This window comes from Dipodomys merriami, unplaced genomic scaffold, assembly GCF_024711535.1.
Source record: "Dipodomys merriami isolate MVZ:Mamm:240054 unplaced genomic scaffold, mDipMer1.0.p SCAF_25, whole genome shotgun sequence".
Lineage (NCBI taxonomy): Eukaryota > Metazoa > Chordata > Mammalia > Rodentia > Heteromyidae > Dipodomys > Dipodomys merriami.
In genome coordinates this window covers 14,310,189-14,324,364 of record NW_027203937.1, presented here as the reverse complement: position 1 = coordinate 14,324,364, position 14,176 = coordinate 14,310,189, and the positions used below count along the sequence as shown (strand labels likewise).

Sequence of the window (14,176 nt, the reverse complement as noted above, 5' to 3'; positions counted from 1 at the left end):
GCCCAATGTGGGGTTTGGGATCCTGGTGGAGGTGCTAGATTCTGACTTCTTTGCCTTGCTCACCACTGGCTGTGCATTAAGAGGGGCAAGGCAGTAAAAAGACAAGGGCCAGAGATTCCTTCTCAAAAGCTGAGTTTCCAGTGGGTGGTATGGGCCTGGGACTGTGCACATGACCAGGAGCTAGTCACTTAAACCTCCTGTGCCTCGACTTCTCCCTCTGCTAAGTGAGGCACATGACTCCTGTGTATTAGCCCCTCACTTGGAAAGGGAGGGAGGGAAGATAACACCCGTTTCTTTGTGGACCTCATCACCCTCATGTAATCACCATTGTCAATAGCTGTGGCACATTCAGACTTCTGAGTCAGGGCTGGAGAGGTGAGCCTCAGTCAGCTTCACCAGTGGAATTCTGCTTGGCCATATCCCCCTGGGATACAGGGACAGACCTGAACCAAGGGGGCACACTGGTGTAGGCTTCCCCTGGGGACTGGGCACTGCCTCCTACTCCCAGCATAATTGGTATGGCAGCCCTGCCTCCTGCTCCTTCAAGTAGGCCAGGCTGGCTCCTGGCTGTGCGGGAACCTCTGTCCCCAGGAAGTTCTGGTGACCATGCAGAAGAGGATGGGTCAAAGGGGGAATAGTTGCTTTGTTCACCTTCTGCACCCAGGAGGTCTTACTGTCCCCATTTGCTGATAGGTGTGGCCTGCAGCCATGCCACCCTGGGCTTACCCTCCTCCAGGGGTCACCACAGAATAGAGAAGAGAAGGCCTGTCCTGATTTCAGAATAAATGTAACTGCAATTCTGGAAAAACCTTCCTGTGTCTGTCTATCCTCTGTGGGGAAGAACAATGGAGGACTGAGAAGACTTGGGAATCACAGCTCAGGCTGTGACCAGGAACATCCTTCAGTCATTCAATTTGTTTTTGTTACAGTACTGGGGTTTGAATTCAGAGCCTTGTGCTTTGCAAGGCTGGCACTCTACTACTAGAGCCATGTCTTAAACTAGTCATTCCCTCCCTGGAGCCACGCCCCCAGCCAGTCATTCCCTCCCTGAAACCACGCCCCCAGCCAGTCATTCCCTCCCTGGAGCCACGCCCCCAGCCTGTCATTCCCTCCCTGGGGCCACGCCCCCAGCCTGTCATTCCCTCCCTGGGGCCACGCCCCCAGCCAGTCTTTCCTGTAAGCCTCAAATCTGTTCTTGAGGCTTGGTTGAACTCTTCTCCCCTCAGCCTAGGGATACAAAAATGCAGTCCCTGTCCTGGAACATTCTACCAACTGCTGGGGAAGACAACTGCAGATCCTCTGTTCATGACAAACACTGCGCCGTGGCCCTGGTAGGAGCTTTCCGCTGGCTTGTTCATAGGGGGCCTACACCTTGCTGCAGTGAGGTGGAGGTAGCGCGTGAAGGTTACAGACAGAGAAGATGGTCTTGCTGGGCCCCGGGTGAAGTGCAGAGGGCGCAGGCAGAGTTGTGCAGATACTAGCAGCTCTAGGAAGCCGAGGCAGTGGGGAGAATCCAGGTAGGAATGGATTATGGAGGCAGAGTTGGATGCCACTCCCACTGTCCCAAAACAAAGCAGAGTAAGATGGATATCTAGAATTCTGGGGAGTATGAGGATCCGGTAGCTTGCTCACCAGTTACCTGTGTTATGGGGGGGAGGGGTATAATTGAGTAAATGTAGCAGTTATCAGAGGTTCTGAAACCAGCCTTCCCCATAACCTTCCAACCACGCACCCTCTGCTCCAACAGCCCTCACCTGTGTGGTGCCTTGGCTGCCAGGCCCCGTGTGCCTCAGGGCCTCGTGCTCAATCAGGGTCTCATTTTTTCCATCTGTGGGCCCAGGCCACTGTGCTGTTCATCTGGAAGGCTGGGAGGGAGGTGGTTTGAGGAGCTCTGGAGGCTAAGTATCAACCACAGGGGTAAGTACAGGGGTGGCTAGCACAACTCCTGTCACATCCTGGGCTGCCCCTAGTTTAGCTCTGTTCCCTGTGAAAGACTGGCTGTGGAGCCTATTTCCAGCAGGTGGCGCTGCTGGGATGTCATTTCCCTACCCACTCAGCTGCAGTTCTACCCCATCTCTCAGTGGATTCCATGAAGACCCACCCCAGGTACCAAAACTGAGGCACACACACATACACCCCTAGAGCCACCCCAACAGCATAGAGGCCACTGGCTAGGCAAGAGAAAAGGCCAGGTCTCAGGAAGGAGCCTTCCAGGCCTATTTTCAAAAACATTAATAACAAAGATTGTGTGTGCTCCTTGTGTGTCCCTACCATCTTTCAGGTCACACCTGACTTTGGGTATGTCCCTGTCCCATGTGGGGTTTGCTGGACTATAAGTCAAATACACATTGCCCACTCCACAAAAGTTGTGGGGGCAGCTGTGAGTATAAGGGCTTCAGGAAGACACATCTTGAGGAACTCTCAAGAGGTCAATCTGGGGCACAGATGGTATGGGTTGAGGGATGAGAGGAAGTACCAGAATGTGGGGCTTGCTCAGTCAGCTACTTGCTGCTGTATCTGCCTGACCAAATCCTCTGGGGTCTCAACCAGCCATGTCCTGTAGGATGGGGGTTGGAAGAAAGGAGGGCAGGTAGGGGGAGATGCCAGTAAGCAATGATCACACCTGGGTCAGACACGTCCTGCCTGGGTGCTAAAGCTACAAGTAGTGATATAGTGAATAATGAGAAGCACCTGAGACCAATCCGGGTCTTATTTTCCATATCTGTGTGGGCCCAGGCCCCCTGCTAGGAATGGGTGGCCTGATTCTACCTCTCACAGCCTTGTCAGAGAGACACCAGTGCCTTGCCCCTGCCACTGACTGGCCAGAGCTCCGCACAGGGCCCTGGGCAGCCTCTGGACATTAGCCCCAGCCCAGCCCGCCCTCCACGCTGATGTCACCACACCCAGGCCTTGGAGGCCCCCTTGGGCTCCGCCTCCTGGGAGAAAGCTCTGGAGAGCCCAGGGGAGGGTGGCAGTCCTGGCTGGACAGCCGCCCTGGGCAGTAAGACAGAGAAGAATCCAGAAGAGAACAAGAGAGAGACAGCAAGAAGCCGAAAGACCCAGACCCAGAGCCAGACACAGGAGGGGCAACTAGGCTGCTTGCTAGGTTGGACTTGGGACCCCAGTTTCCTGAGTCCTCCAGACAGGTGGCGGCTGCCCCAGGCCTGGGGGTGGCTCACAAGTGTGCAGCTGGGACTCAGGTAGGGTGCGCTAGCCCTGTCATGGGTATTGGGATTTCTGGAGAAGGTGTGTGCTTGGGCTTCCTCTTGAGTGTGTGGCTGCACAGCCACTAACTCCTGGGCTTGCCTGCATGGGTGTGGGGGGGGGGTAGAGTCCATGGAATTGTTTGAGCTGGGCTGGCAGACATGCTGGGGGCGGCAGAGGGAAGGTCCTCCAGCCTCTTATCTCTCAGAGTAAGTGACTGCCTCTCTCTCTCTGCCTCACACTTCCCATCTCTGCTCTTGTGGGACCATGGAGCCCCACCAGCCCCAAGGACAAGGTCATATCAGGTATGGGTCTGAAAAATAGATTTGAACACGGTGTGGTTCTTATTTTTAAATCTCAAATGTATTTCTCCTAGGCTTGAGCCTTTAATTCTCTACCCATGCCATCTCCGAAGCCCTAGTTTTGTGGAAACATGTCCCAGCTCCCTGGAACATGCTGCCTTTGGTGGTTAGCATGGTGGGCCAGGTGTCCTCTTTAGACACAGCCCCATGGACCATGGTCCTGGTTGAATTCATCCAGGCCTGTCCAGGGCTCTGGAAGGACTGTGCACCTGCTGAGACCCTGAGCCCAGAGGTCAGGGCTCAGGTGACAGGCAAAGCCATAGGCAGAGGATCCAATGTCCCAGCATCTCTGAATGGGCCCTTGTGAAAAATTGATGTCCATCCTAAGAAATTGATGTTTGTCCTGAGGGGCAGATTGGAGGCTGGGGGGGGGGGAGAGGAAGGGCTTATGCCCGGGTCTGAGTAGCTGGGATTGCCTTGGACAGCCCCACTGAATCCCCAATCCTTCCTGAGTCCATTCGTGGACCTAGATCTGGGCTGGACAAGGTTGGGGGCTCTGCTGCCCTGGCTCAACTCTCTGCCTTTAGGTGAGATGGCATAAGGCATAGCTAGGGCTGGGATAAGGGGTAACACAGAGACTCTTGGCAGCCTGGAGCCGAAAACCATTGGCAAGATTTGCTATGCAGAATTCCAGGTGGAGGGGCTGGGCTGAGCTGTGCCAGGCATAGCCACTGGTGGAGGGTAGTCCATGAATGCAGGGGTGGGTTTTTCCCTGCCCCACTATGTGATCTTGGGCAAGTCTTGGTCCCTCTCTGGGCCCCCTTTAAACACTTTTTTATTATAAAAATGATGTACAGAAGGGTTACAGTTATATAAGTCAGGTAATGAGTACATTTCTTGTTGCTTCCAGTTTTTCCCTTCCCTTCCCTCCCCTCCCCTCTTCACCCAAAATTGTATAGTATCTAGCAAGTACCTCCACTGATCTGGGCCCCTGCTTCAAAGGTCAGGGTGGGGGTTAGACTTGCTGCTTCCTAGGAGGCTGTGGGACTCTGGATGGTGACTCTGGATGGCTCAGCTGCTGTGGGCAATGGAGCTGGTGACAGTGACTGAGGCTCGGGTCACACAGGTTGGACTGGGGCCAGAGGGCTAGAGGCCAGGGAGGGTTTCCTCAGAGGAAGAGTCCTGATAACTTGCCAGATTCAAAGCTACCAGGGCTGGCTTCTCAGAGCGTGATGTGGTCTCTCCCCCAGAGAACTCTACGTGACCTGCCAGCAGGAGGGTCTCTGACGCAGAACCATGGTTATCGTTCAGCAGGTAAGCACTCCCTGTGGCGGACCCCATCTTTACATGCTCTGAGCCGGCACACACCTGGTTGGGCTGCTTTTCTGCCCCTCTCTGTTCCCCTTCATCTATGTGGGACACCTTCTATGCTCCTTCCTCCTGGAAAATGCTTGAAAGCCTACCAGGGAGTTTGTTCCCTGGGCCCACCTTCTCTCACTGAGTCCCCCTCCACCCCTTGGGCAGAAGTGATTGATTTCACTCACATCTCCTGAGTCCCTGGTGTTCCCGGCAGTGGAACAGCATATGCAAAGGCCCAAATGTAGACAGGTCCTTAGGGAAGGAGTTGGAAAGGGCCCTGAGCCTGAGAGGGTGTGGCCGAGGGTGTTGGAGTGAGTGGGGAGCCTCAGCTGGTTTTGTGGGAAGAGGCAGAGGTGGCTGGCCCTCAGCTGAGCCCTTCAGCCTACCCCACCCCCTCCTCCTTGGGGGTGACAATGGTCTCTGACCCTCAGCCCTTCCCCGTGACCAGCCTGAGACTCTAATGAGCTTGTGGGCTCCAGAGCAGGGGCCAGGAATGTGGGCCCTGAGCCCGGTGGGGCTGGCACCAGGCCCTGGGACTTGTGGGCCTGGGTGCCATGGGGGCTTAGCCAGCAGCATCCTGTCATTATGGGGCAACAGAGGTCAATGGGGTATTGGTGGAGGGGGGCAGTTATATGAGACCTGTACATATGTGTGTATTTGTATAGAAGAGTCAGGCTGCAGGTGCGATCAGGATAGTCTACTGTCCAGGGATGAGAGGGCATATTGCTAGAGCCCTGGACCCGAGAGCCTGTTCAGGGGCCATCAGAAACAGCAGGGACTACAGGAGAAAGAGTCACCTTCACTACAGGGCTGGGACCAGGGCATGTGGAGACAGGTACAACCCCTACCACCTCCAAAGCCCCCAAGGATGGCCTCTGAATGACTAGCTACCCCACGTCCCCCTCCCCTCTTGCCACATCTGAAAGCGTGCCCCCCCCACACTCTGTGGGCACCTCAGGTAAATGTCTGCATGCTGGCTCTGCCACTTGCTTGGTTTCAAAACATTCAGGTCAGGGCTCCAGCCCCATCTCAGCATGACTGGGGAGAGGACCTGGGGCATTTTACTTGGTCTTCCTTAAGCTCCTCTTCTTCAATGAGGCACCAGTCATAGCTCACACGTAGAATCCTAGCTACTCAGGAGGCTGAGATCTGAGGATCACAGTTCCAAGTCACGCCAGGCAGACACGTCTGTGAGACTCTTACCTCCGATTAACTTCGGGCAAAAAGCTAGAACTAGAGGCGAGGCTCAAATGGTAGAGCACCAGCCTTGAGTGAAAAAAGTGAATGGAGGGTGTGATGCCCTGAGTTCAAGCCTCGGCACTGGCACACCCTCTTGCAGCACGGCTGCGTAAGGCTAGAACACCAAGACCTGGGCTATCTCCCTGGGCTGTTTGTGCCCTCATTCTGCCACTCCCCTCCCCTGCCGGTGGCTGCCTCCTCTCCCTGGCTGCTACCCCGTGAGATCCTCCACATCATGCCTTGTCTTCTCCCTGTGCCTTCCTGAGTGTGTGTGGGAGGTGGGGGATGGGGTAGGAGAGAGTCCATCATTTGGATGGGGGGCGGGCAGGGCTTGAACCCTGGCCTTCCTCCAGGGTTCCTGCTGCATCCGTTTTCCATATCTGTAGAAGAGCTGATAACAGCATCTGCCTCTAAGGACATTTAAAGATGAAATGGCAATGTGTAGCAAATGCTTAGCCAGTGCTTGGCATGGGGCCCAACAGGTCAGCTGCTGGGACTGCAGCTGGTGCAGTAACATGCAGGCTCAGGGGACACCTTTACCGCTACAGACTGAGAACCTAGACTTGGTCACACTGGAGAAAGCTCCTTGCTTCATTGAGGATTGTGATCCGTACCTTGGGGGTGGTAGTCTTCCCACCTGCCCGGTGCCCTAAGCATTAACTCATTTTGTAGCAATGAGGCCATGGGGAAGGGATGGTTGTACCTGGATCTGGGGGAGGGAGAGAGCTGAGGCTCAAATAGGGTAATCCAAAAGTACTGGGTCTAGACACAATAGGAGTTCTGATAAGGAAGGGTCAACAGGAAGAGGAGCCCTGGGGAGAGGATGCTATAGGGCTTAGAGGAGATGTCCGACGGGCCTGCCCAGTGGCATTTGCAGAACAGAAGCTCTTTCCTTGGGACTCTGTGGCAGTCTGGGCAGACTCATGGGATTTCTGGCCTCAGGAGTAGGCTGAGGGATGGGGGGCAGCCACCTCCCCAGCCATGCTGTCAGTTACCAATCCATCTAGCAAGCCCCACTGAGCCTGCTCCAGGCCAAGCAGGTCACCAAGGATGAAGAGACAAAGTGCCTACTCCCTACCCTGAGGAGTTTCCAGACTAATGGTACTGCAAGAAAACTGCAGAACAAAACTAGAACAACCCTGGCCGGCAGAGGAGGATGGGAGGGAGCTCAAGAATGGGAAGGGCTGAGGCGGGGGGGGGGGGGGGGGGGAGGGGGGGCAGGGGGAGGTGGCTGCCTGGTCAGACTGGGGACAAGAAGCTAGAGCCCTGTGGCACATGTGACCTATTTCTTGGTGGCTCTCAAGGGGGCTTTTGTGCTATCATCTGGCAGGTGGGCTAGGATAGGGACCATGTGTACTTGGCCCAGATTTTCAGGCAGAGGGAGTCTGAAGATAAGTGTGTGGGTTGTCAGCCATTGAATTGACACTTTCAAGTAAAATATAATGTTGTTCTTTGTGTCTTGTAACTTTTGACTTCAAGTTTGCTCAATCTGATACCAGTGTAGATGCTCCAGCACTCTTTCCAGTTGCAGCATTCAGAGAAAACGACTTGCATAAAGTCCTTCCACATTGAATCTATTGTGAGTTTGAATTGAAGGAGGATCTTTTTGCAGCCAGCATATGATTGGGTTATGTTTTTTGTTTTTGTTTTTATTGGTCCTGGGGCTTGAACTCTGGGCCTGGGCGCTGTCCCTCAGCTCTTCAGCTCAAGGCAAGCGCTCTACCTCTTGAGCCACAGCGCCACTTCCGGTTTTCTAGTGGTTTATTGGAGATCAGAGGCTCACGGTCTTTCCTGCCCGAGCTGGCTTTGAACCGCGATCCTCAGATCTCAGGCCTCCTGAGTAGCTAGGATTACAGGCATGAGCCACCGGCACCCAGCTTAGGGTTATGTTTTATTATCCATTCTGCCAATCTCTGTGTATACACACACATGCCAGTCCTGAGAACTCAGGGCCTGCGTGTTGTCCCTGAGCTTTTTGCTGAAGGCTGGCACTCTATCACTAGAGTCAAAGCTCCACCTCTGGCTTTTTGGTGGTATAAGTCTCACAGATTTTTCCTTCCCAGGCTGCTTTCAAACTGAGATTCTCAGACCTCAGCCTCCTGAATAGCTAGGATTACAGGTGTGAACCAACCAGTACCTGACTCCTTTATACATTAGAAAACATTAATTTAAATTTTTTATTAAAAATTCATTATAAATTACATTTTTTATAAAATTTAAACTTTTAAATTAAATTTTAAATTTTGTTTCCTTGATAGTTATTCTTAGGTTTGCAATTAATACCTTCATAATATAGTTTAAGACTAAATTATGTTCAGCAGTATATGAAAATGCTTCTGTGGGGGCTGGGAAGGTGGCTCAGTGGTAGAGTGCTTGCCTCCCATGTATGAGGCCCTGGGTTCGATTCCTCAACACCATATAAGCAGAAAAAGCCAGAAGTGGCACTGTGGCTCAAGTGGTAGAGCACTAGCCTTGAGCTGAAGAGCACCACTGGCAAAAAATAAAATGCTTCTGTGTAAATCACAAATTACATTTTTATACATTATGTGTGAACATAGACTTCTTGTCATTATTATTTTATGCCTTTGTCTTTTAAGCCACATAGGAAGAAAAAGAAGAGTTACAAACCAAAAGTATGACAGTACTGGCTACTGGTTTTGTTTTGCGGGTTTTTTGTTTTGTTTTTGCCAGTCCCCAGGTTTGAACCCAGGGCCTGGGTGCTGTCCCTGGGCTCCTGTTGTTCAAGGCTAGCACTCTATCACTTGTGCCACAGCACCACTCTGGCTTTTTCTGTAATTAATTGGAGATAAGAATCTCATGGACTTCCCTGGTTTTGAACCATGATCTTCAGATCACAGTCTCCTGAGTAGTTAGGATTACAGGCATGAGCCACCAGTAGCCAGCAGAATTGTTATTTATGAGACAGGCTTGCTCTATAGCCTAGGCTGGACTCAAATTCTCCATCTTCCTGCCTCAGCCTCCTGAGTGCTGGGATTACAGGTGTCTGCCAGCGACCTGGCTAATACCAACTTTTATCTCTACATATACCATTACTTTTTTCAGTTACCTTCTGAGTTACTGTTTAATACCCCCCCCTCCACTTCCTGCACAGAGAAAACATTGTAAAACACAAATAACAAAATTTACTATCTTGATCTTTTTTTTTTCTTTTGTTGGTATTCAGGGCCATTTGAGCTATGCCCCATACTTGAGTGGTATTAAATGCATTCATTCATAGGGTGAAACCATCTCCACAAACCACATCCATGGTTAATCTCGTGAAACTGACACTGCCAATATACATGAAGCCTTCTTGCACCCTGATTCCTTTTCCTGACAGCCAGCCTCCTTCTACTTTGTCTGCGTTGTGAAACACTAGGTATTCACATGAATCATACAGCATTTGTGTTTTTTGTGGTGACTTATTTCACTTAACCCACCACCTCAAGATTCCTCCCTGAGCTAGCATCTGACAGAATTTACTTCCTTTTCAAGGTTGGATACTATTCTATGGAATATTGTATATGCATTTTGTGTAGTCACCCTTTGATGGATACTTGACTGTTTTGTGTTTTAGATTTTGTGAACAGTGCTGTCAATGTAGACTATGAATATCTTTTTGAGGCCCTGCTTTGAATTCCTTCTAATCTATGCAAGCCCAGAAGTAGGCAGTAATTCTGTCTTCCATTTTTGTTGTTGTTGTTTTTGAAGAGTTGCGCTAATTTTCCCACAGTAGTTATACTGTTTCATTCCTACAAACAGTGCACATGGGTTCCATTCCTTATGTCCTTCACAATACTGACTTATTTTCTGTTTTTGATTTTTGCTGGTAATGGGGTTTGAATTCAGAGGCTTCATACTGGCTTGACTTGCTTGCTCACTCATGGCTGAAACTCGACCACTTGAGCCATACCACCACTATGGTTTTTGCTGGCTCATTGGAGCCAGGCTAGGCTGACTCAGAATAATAGTTTTCCAGAAATCAGCCTCCTGAGTAGAATTCCAAGTGTGAGTCATGCATCCCTAGCTGCTTTTCTCTCTCTGTGTATGTGTATATGCATATGTATATATATGCCATCATCATGAGAATAAAGTGGCATTTCATTATAATTTTGATTTACATTTCCCTTAAGGTTAGTGATGTTAAAGGTATTCTTATGTACCTCTTGCCCATTTATCTTTTTGTTCAAGTCCTTTAACTAGTTTTTTTAATCAGGTGGTTTTGTCATTCAGTGGTCTTTAATTTCTAGCATTTCTCATAAAGTAGCCAACTAATGACAAACTCTCTGGTATTTATTTGGGAATATCATGACTTCTCCTTTAATTGATTAATTTACAATACTGGGGTTCAAACTCAGGGCCTCTACTTGCTAGGCAGATATTTTACTACTTGAGTCATGCCTCCAGCACCTTTTGTGGTATTTACTTTTTTTCTTTTTTTATTGTTATGATTGAGGTGTTGTACAAAGGAGTTACTGTTTTGTAAGTCAGGTGTTGAGTACATTTCTTATTTTCTTATTTTTTTATTTTTTTGGGTCCAGTAGTGGGGCTTGAACTCTGGGCCTGGGCACTGTCCCTCAGCTCTTCAGCTCAAGGCTAACGCTCTACCACTTGAGCCACCGCGCCACTTCCGGCTTTTTTCTTTTTTGCTTATGTGGTGCTGAGGAATCAAACCCAGGGCCTCAGGCATGCAAGGCAAGCGCTCTACCACTGAGCCACCTTCCCAGCCCCTGAGTACATTTCTTTTTGGACAATGTCACTCCTTCCCTTGCTCTCTTCAATTTCTCCCTCCCATTCCTGCCAATAAGTTGCATAGTTCATTTTCAACTTGGTGCATACTGAGTGCTCTGTTCATTTTGATAGGGTCTTGCTTTTTGCCAGAGCAAGCCTAAACTATGATCCTTTCCGATAGCTGGAATGACAGACATGCACCACCATGCCCAGCATTATGAACTTTTCTGTCCTGGCTGGCCTGATACTGTGAACCTCCTAATCTCAGTCTCCCAAGTAACTTAGATTACAGGTGTGAGACCCCAGGCCTAGCTGATAGGTCTCCCCCCACTTCCTCAGGTCCCAATTTTAAACTTATCTTCCTCTTGCATAATTTTGGGGTTTGTTTTCCTTTCTTTTCTTTTTTGTCGGTCATGGGACCTGATCTCTGGGCCTGGGCGCTGTCCCTCAGCTCTTCAGCTCAAGGCCAGCGCTCTACCCCTTGAGCCACAGCACCACTTCCGGCTTTTTTCTTTTTTGCTTATGTGGTGCTGAGGAATCCAACCCAGGGCCTCATGCATGCAAGGCAAGCGCTCTACCACTGAGCCATCTTCCCAGCCCCAAGGCTTGTACTCTTATCAGTTGAGCCCTAGTGCCACTTCTGGTTTTTGAGCGGTTAATTGGAGATTGTAAACATTATGCCCTCCTTTTGTCCTCAGCTCCGCCCAGACCTGAGCTCCTCCCTGCCTTGTAGTTCCTGCCAAACAGCTGGCCCCGCCCTCTCTCCACCCAGACCCATCCTTGAGCTCCCATCTACCTCACTTCCTACCACCCAGACCCCCAGACACTGCTGCTACCTAGATAGTGGAGGTCACTATGTGCTCTGGGGGGGGGGGGTATATGGTTCCTCTAATGAACCTTGAAATAATCTTTCTCCTGTGTCTGCCTACCTCTGCGTGGTCCCCTGGGATGGATGTGAGGATCCTTTCAGAGATAAGATTCTCACAGACTTTTCTGCTTGGGCTGGGTTTGAACTGAGGATGCTAATGATCCTCAGATCTCAGCCTCCTGAGTAGCTAGGATTTGCAGGCGTGAGCCGCCAGCCCTGCTAGTGTTACACATCTTAACCTGCTGACCCCATGAGCACCCTAGGCAGTGCTATCATCCCATCACCCATAGATAAGGAAACAAAGGCTGTGGAGGAGATGGGAGGAGATGGGACTCTCCTAGGGAGTTCAGCTTGTGAGTGGCCAACCCAGGATTAAACCTAAGCCTTGTGGCTCCAGAGTCCAAGCAGTCGGTGGCTACACCATGTTGACTCTCCGTATCTGCCGTCTATCCGGGTCTGTCCAGCCTCACAGCGGGGAGCTGGTGCATGTGTCTCATTTGCAGGGACCTCAGTGCTTAGGTCCCAGTCTCTCTGAGCCAGTGTCCAGAAAGAGCTGCTTTCATGGTCACGTGGAAGGATGCCCTCAGGTCCTCCTCCTGCGCTTCCTTGTGCTCCAATGGACCCAGAAGAGTAGGTGGACAGGGGCGGGCAGCCTTGGCCTGCTGGGCAACGGGATCTCTTTGGAGAGCTGGGTCCCCAAGGGAGCACAGAAAGGAGGTGGGAAATGCTTTGTGCCTTGGGTCCCCAAGCCTGGGTCAAGGAGCTGTGTGTGTGTGGGGGGGGGACGGCATCACTGTCTGCTTTCTGCCCCCCACCCCCTTCATGGGGGGGTGGGAGGGGGGGAACAGCTGGGCTTCTGTAGACCGTGCAGAGTACCAGAAGGGGAGTCAAGAAGGGGTGAGGTAGAGAAGAAGGGAGAGGCAGTTAGAGTGGCGGCAGCCCCCCCCTTCCCCCCCCACCACAGGACCATGATTTCTGGCGGCTACTGTGTAGGAACTGTGTAGGCACCAGACCGCAGGACCCCTGCTTGGCCAGTGAGGTTGAGTGGGGAGGTAGGAGCTGGGATCACCAGAGCTGTGTCGGGGGAACCCAGGGGCCCCTCCCCCACCAGACCTCAATGGCTCTTTCAGGGGCGGGACTTTGTCCACAGCTCAGCTGGGGGGAGGGGGGCTGGATTGAGAAGAACCACACAGGCTCTTCAGGGCCTCTCCTCTAAAAGTGTCCCCCCCCCTCCAAAAAGAGATTATCTACTGCTGTTTCCTTAGAGGTGGCCAGACAGATTCTCTGTGTCTTTAATCCTAAAACCCTTGGTATTTATGGTGTTCTTTTTTGTGTACTTTTCTTTCCTTCAAAATTGCAGTCCATCGGGGAGTTCCAGGGACGACCCTTCCCCCCCCCCCCCCCCCCCCCCCCGTGCCCTGACACCCCCAGGCTGGGCTCTGGCTGCGGGTAGGGGAGGGTGTGGCCGTCTGCCGTGTCCCCTCCCTGCCTGCCGCCCTGCAGGGCGTCACCTAAGCCGCTGTTGCCACCCGCCTGGTGGCAGATGGCTGGGTTTAGGGTTCCCGGGCCCAGCTCGCGCAGGATTAGGTGAATGAGGGAGCCTGTGGGCTACGCCAGGCACCAGAGCCTCTGGTCATGGAGTCCCCCAGGAGCCCCACCGACCCCGGCCAGGCCCACGCCCAGCAGTCTGGCAAGTGGGCACTACTGCGCAGCCTGAATCAGGCTTTCAAGACCTTCGCCGTTATGCCGGTGAGATCCGGGGTGGGGGGCGGGGTGGGGGTGAGATCCTGCCACCTGGGCCTCAGTTTCCCCGCTGTCCAGAAGTCCAAAAGCTGAGTGCCACTGAGTTGGTCACCTATAGGTGGGTTGGGCCACCGTAGCTCATGCCTGTAATCCTAGCTACTCAGGAGACTGAGATCTGGAGATCTAGATTTAAAGCCAGCAGGATCAGGAGAGCCCATGAGTCTCCTATGTCCAGTTAACCACCAAAAAGCCAAAAGTGGAGCTGTGGCACAAATGGTAGAGTGCTTTACCTTGAGCAAAAAGGCTCGGAGACAGCATCCAGGCCCTGAGTTGAAGCCCCCAGAACCAGCCTTCCCCTCGCCCCCCTTCAATAAAAAGGCTGGGCAAGCTGTAGGAGCTAGGAATGCAAGGAAGGATGCAGTCCTGGGAGTGTGTGTGTATGAGATCCCTGATCCCTGCATGAACTTGGGGTCTCCAGATTCTTCTGGCTGCTCCCCAGGCCTGGACAAGGAGGTTTTGTGTGTGGGGTTGAGGGTGGCGGGTTGTGGTGGGTCAGGTCTGAGACAGTTCCTACCTCTGGCTGGCAGGCATCCGGTTTAGGGAAGGGACCCCAGATGTACAGAGGCTCTTCAGCCAGTTTGCTGACTGACCCGTCCCCTTTATCATCACAGATTCACAACTAGACCTTTTCCTGCTGTGGAGAGACATTGCTCACCTTCCCCGACCTGAG

General features: G+C 52.0%; 1 protein-coding gene across 1 annotated transcript in view; it reads left to right on the top strand.

Moving 5' to 3' along the window:
* The first annotated feature begins 3,017 nt into the window (after positions 1-3,017).
* The window catches only part of Myo7a (myosin VIIA), an 80,021-nt gene continuing 68,862 nt past the window's right edge, over positions 3,018-14,176 (top strand). Inside the window, exons 1-2 of the mRNA XM_070034949.1 lie at positions 3,018-3,200; positions 4,757-4,820. Of these exons, the coding sequence (XP_069891050.1) occupies positions 4,803-4,820 (18 nt within the window). The 5' untranslated portion in view covers positions 3,018-3,200; positions 4,757-4,802. The remainder of the gene's footprint in view (positions 3,201-4,756; positions 4,821-14,176) is intronic.